Source organism: Pundamilia nyererei, unplaced genomic scaffold (assembly GCF_000239375.1).
Source record: "Pundamilia nyererei isolate P.nyererei 1_Seehausen unplaced genomic scaffold, PunNye1.0 scaffold00433, whole genome shotgun sequence".
NCBI classification, from domain to species: Eukaryota; Metazoa; Chordata; class Actinopteri; order Cichliformes; family Cichlidae; genus Pundamilia; species Pundamilia nyererei.
In genome coordinates this window covers 54711-59119 of record NW_005187834.1, presented here as the reverse complement: position 1 = coordinate 59119, position 4409 = coordinate 54711, and the positions used below count along the sequence as shown (strand labels likewise).

The 4409-nt window shown below is 50.2% G+C and overlaps 1 protein-coding gene across 1 annotated transcript in view; it reads right to left on the bottom strand.

Annotated features, from left to right (window-relative positions):
• The window catches only part of LOC102197267 (calcium/calmodulin-dependent protein kinase type II delta chain-like), a 69820-nt gene that overhangs the window by 24838 nt on the left and 40573 nt on the right, over positions 1-4409 (bottom strand). The window contains exon 6 of the mRNA XM_013916024.1: positions 3652-3724. Within this exon, the coding sequence (XP_013771478.1) occupies positions 3652-3724 (73 nt within the window). The remainder of the gene's footprint in view (positions 1-3651; positions 3725-4409) is intronic.

Here is a 4409-nt window from a genome sequence, read left to right as displayed (position 1 = left end):
TTTGGTTGCTAGCAGCTAGTAGGAGGAGCTAACACAGCATCATCAAGGACTGATGTCAGAGAGCGTCCGGGACAGACTAATGGCTGGGCTGGAGGCCTCTGCACACAAACTCAGCACTGACTCATGCTGAGCCCGATCATAATCAGCCTCAGTCTGAGGTCGCTTCAGCCCGGCTGCACGACTCTTTCAATACGAGCGAGCCAGGCGGGGCCTGAGAGCGGCCGCGGAGGACACGTGAAGCGTCAACATATTCAAAGCAGTTTCCTCGATGTCAAAACGACAGACGCACACAACAACAACACAAGCTTGTTGTCCAACCACACCTCAGCGTCAGAGTTTGTGGACGACGCCCACACTGAGCTGAAACATGACAGCAACACCTGCACTCTGACCACAATCACTGTGTCATGCTCATCTCCACCTGGATGACGACAGCAGTCTGCCACAGGTTCATCCTTCAACAGCTGCATTCACACATCCTAGGTTTATTTTCCCGTTCATCCTCCTCTCAGCTATCTGAGCCCCGCCCCCTGATGTCCCCGCCCCCTTTAATGTTGGCTGATGTGTCTTTGACCTCCAAACACCGGGTCAGCCTGGTCTTTCCACCTCTGGATGCTGACTGCAACCGTCAGTCGTTTGGAAATTCTTCTGTAACCAACCAGTGAGAAACTGGTGAAGGTGTTGAGAGCTCACTGGTTTTGGTTATATACGTGACACCTTGGCCATGAGACGCCTTTTAACAGGCCGGAGTTGGGACCAGCTGATTGGAAGTAACTGGTGGGACTGCATCTACAGTTTCCTTTGCTCGTGTCGACTAGATGGTTTGAGCAACATCAGGTCAACATGTTTGCCATCAGTGCATCACTGATATTCTAACCTGCAGTATTTCCAGCCCACACTCGCTCCAGGTCCCATCCAGAGCTACCGGATCAGCTGTCAGTTGTTACAACGCTGCCATCTCCCACCGGAACAACAGGCCGTTACGCCAGGCTGCTGCTCGCTGACTTAGCTCTGCTTTCAAAACGCCACTAACAGGCAGACTAATAGAAACTGCTGGACTTCCTGCTGCCACCTGAGGCTTCCTGTCGGACCGTGTACAGAGTCAGCGGGCCTCCTCTTTCACCGGGTGTTTAAGCTGCTGCCGTCGGGCAGGAGATCGGGGCTGCTGAGGCCCTAATCAGTGCTAACAGCTGACCTGAGTGGATGCCTCCCTGGACCTTTCTGGGGGTAACAACAATATTTATAACAAGGTGCAATAAACATGCACTTTTTTAGTACTTAAGTTGTCCTGTCCTGCTGTACGCAGCGCCGACGTGGGACAGGTCTCCAGGTTCACTGTACGACTGTGCAATGACAATAAATCTCTGAGGGACGAATCCTGGAACAGAGATAAGAGTCACTGTGATGCCAGAGCCATGAGCTCCCTCCATCCTCGTGCCCACTGGTATATACTAACTGTAGCACTGCTTTTCTGTACTCACAGTCATCCTCGCCCGCGGAGGCTAACGCTCAGCCACTGACAGCTCCTTCTCTTGGTTAGCTGAAACGTAAACCTCCGCCCTGTGGAGAAGGATCAGGGCTGCTTTCCACCTTCATCTCACTACCACCAGTGCCTCCTTTGATATCTGACTGCACTTATTGATTCTGTCTGCTCAGAGCTGAGGATCTCCCACAGGAAAAAGAAGCTTCTCCTCGGTCCACAGAGGACTCTGACACTCACTTCTAGTGGATATTGTGTCGCACACCCTGACTGTGCTTGATAATCTATTTATGATCTCTCAGATGGGGCCATATGGATGGAAGGCCCCCAGTGTGCTTGAAGGGCTGCTAGTAATGAATCCAGTCACTGAACCCTCGAAGCGCCGCCACAGTCTCTAACTGACCTACTGCAGCTCTCAGGCCTGGATGAGATGCATGCAAAGATAGTCAAACGCAGGGCGAAGAACACAAACAGTGATGGAGCCGTGCAGGATGCAGGTTTGTGCCTTAGCACGCACCAATGCACCAGCACGTCCTGCATTTGTGCACAGTTCACATCAGGGTTTGTGCTCCCTTCTTGTGATAGATGTAATTGTGTCTGACACAGTGAGTCAAAGAGCAGATCCAACGACTGATGGATCAGAGCCTGCTCAGTCTGGACTCTGTGCAGCACTTTATGTTGCAGTGCTTTAGAAATAAAGCTGCGATCTTTTACAGCTTCATCACAAATGCAACAAATTACTGAGATTTTCTGGGAGACGCAGAACAAAACTTTCAGAAAGGTGACAAATAAACGAGATTAGATCCAGAAAGCCATCAAAACCCTCTCCGCCTGTGACTCTGAACACCGCGCTTCCTCATTGGCTGATCACCAACACTCTGTCGGAGCTGTTCGAGTGGCTTCTATTCTTGTGTCTCTGGAGAATATGTGGGAGGATAATGTGGATATTACAAAGGCTGATAATCGGAAACAACAGAGTAAAGAAACTCTTAGAGCGGGGTGTCAACATAAGGCCAGCGCCCCAGAGCCAACCCACCAAAGAACGTCCAGCTGGTCCTCGTGGAGACGGGCAGAAATGTGAGACTTCAGCTTCTACTGACAACGACTCCCTCTGACCAATCACACAGCACCAAAGTAAAGCAGTAATAGTTCCTGCTTTATAAATGTGCACGTTTGGTTTTAACTGTGGGTTTACAGTGAAACCAGAACAGGACAGACTCCGTCTGCACACAGAACGTTTCCTGTTATTTCCCACAGTTTAAGCCTCTCACTGACCACAGCAGCTGCTTCATCGTCACACTCCTTTTTCTTACATTCAAGCATCTCAGGATGTTAAATCTTTACACTGACAGAAAGCCTCCACAGTGTAAGATGACTGCGCTGGCTTTATGTGAACAGAAAACATGGTCACAGTGCAGGCATGTGTAACCCAGGACTCTTTCCTACACATCGACCTCCACAGCACGTTTGCACAGACCATCATGTGCAGGAATCGAATCACACGAGTGCACACACACAAAAACGTGGCTGTTTCTACAGCTCCCGCTCGCTCGTTTGTTTCGGCTGCATTTGCTCTTCTTTGTGTTTCTGCAGTCAACTGTGGCAGCTGCCTGGCAACAGCCAATCAGAGTGCGGGGCGAGGGCAGCTGACAGATGCAAAACGTCAGCTTACTGCTGCAGGTAAGCAAACCTCAGACACACCCGCTTCATTTGATTGACAAATTAGAGCTTCGGGAGCGAGCCACAGGAGAGCAGCATTAGAGAGACCGCTGTGGAGGCATTAGTGCCATTACCCACGATGAGACGCCACAATGTGCTCAGCGGCTCCACGTAAAGCATTTGACCTGGTTACAGATGCAGAGCTGATGTGAGGCCGTCGTTCCTGGAAGGACCATTCAAATTATAGCCTCACACTGAATTTCCTCAACAGTTGAACTCAGCACAACAATCATTACCCAACAACACTTTTGACACTAAGCAGACGCTGCTCTTTAAAGAAACAGGCGCGCAGCCATTGCTGGTTCCTTGTATTTTAGAGAAATGTTCCAGCCTTTGCTGGTGAAGACCAAGTGTTTGGTGAGAACTTCAGAATACTGACAGGAAAAAGGAAAGAGCATAACTGGAAAGCATCAGGACAAAAGGACAGAGAGAGACCGTTTGTATCGACTCACCTTGAGGTCGCGGTGGACCACGCCCATCTGGTGGCAGTGCAGCACAGCCTCTAGGATCTGCTGAATGCAGTGACTGCATGCAAACACCAGGGGGCATGGGTTAGTGACGAGCTAACACTCATATTTGTAGCTGTGAGCTTGCTTTGAGCCTCGGGGAGCTGGCGTGTTAGTGGGCGGAGCTCAGTAATGTGGCAACTCGCCGCCCAGAAGCTAAAATTAGCAGCAATTTGAGGTAATTTGGCTGAAAACGGGCCGTTCACTCAACAGGGCTTTTTCTGTGCTGCCACAGTTAAAACACATCCTGGAACTTCATCATCATCCTCACACACAGCTCTCTGCCCGAGCCTCAGAGCAGAGGTTAGATCTGGAGGCGGGGCAGAGAGGCGGAGTTACAGAATAGTGTGGTTTATTACAGGAGCTGACACAGTGTGTCCCCCTACAGGATAATGTTACAAACTTTACTGAAGACAACATGTGAATGAAGCAGTTAAAGTTTGAAGCAACGTGTGACTGACAAACCAAATATAGTGCTGCAGGTTCACTACATGTTTGTGTAGGTGACGTGGTTCCTCCTAACATGGAACATGGCTGCAGCATTACAGACATGTAGCGTCTAATGACACGCTCGGGCCGAAGCTACACGGTCCAGACGAACCAACGCTGAAGAAGAGCTGGTTGACCCGTGTGCGTTTGACATCAGGTGAGCAGCTCAGGGCCCTGTTTCAGGAAGCCGGTTTAGTGCAAACTCTGAGTAAGTA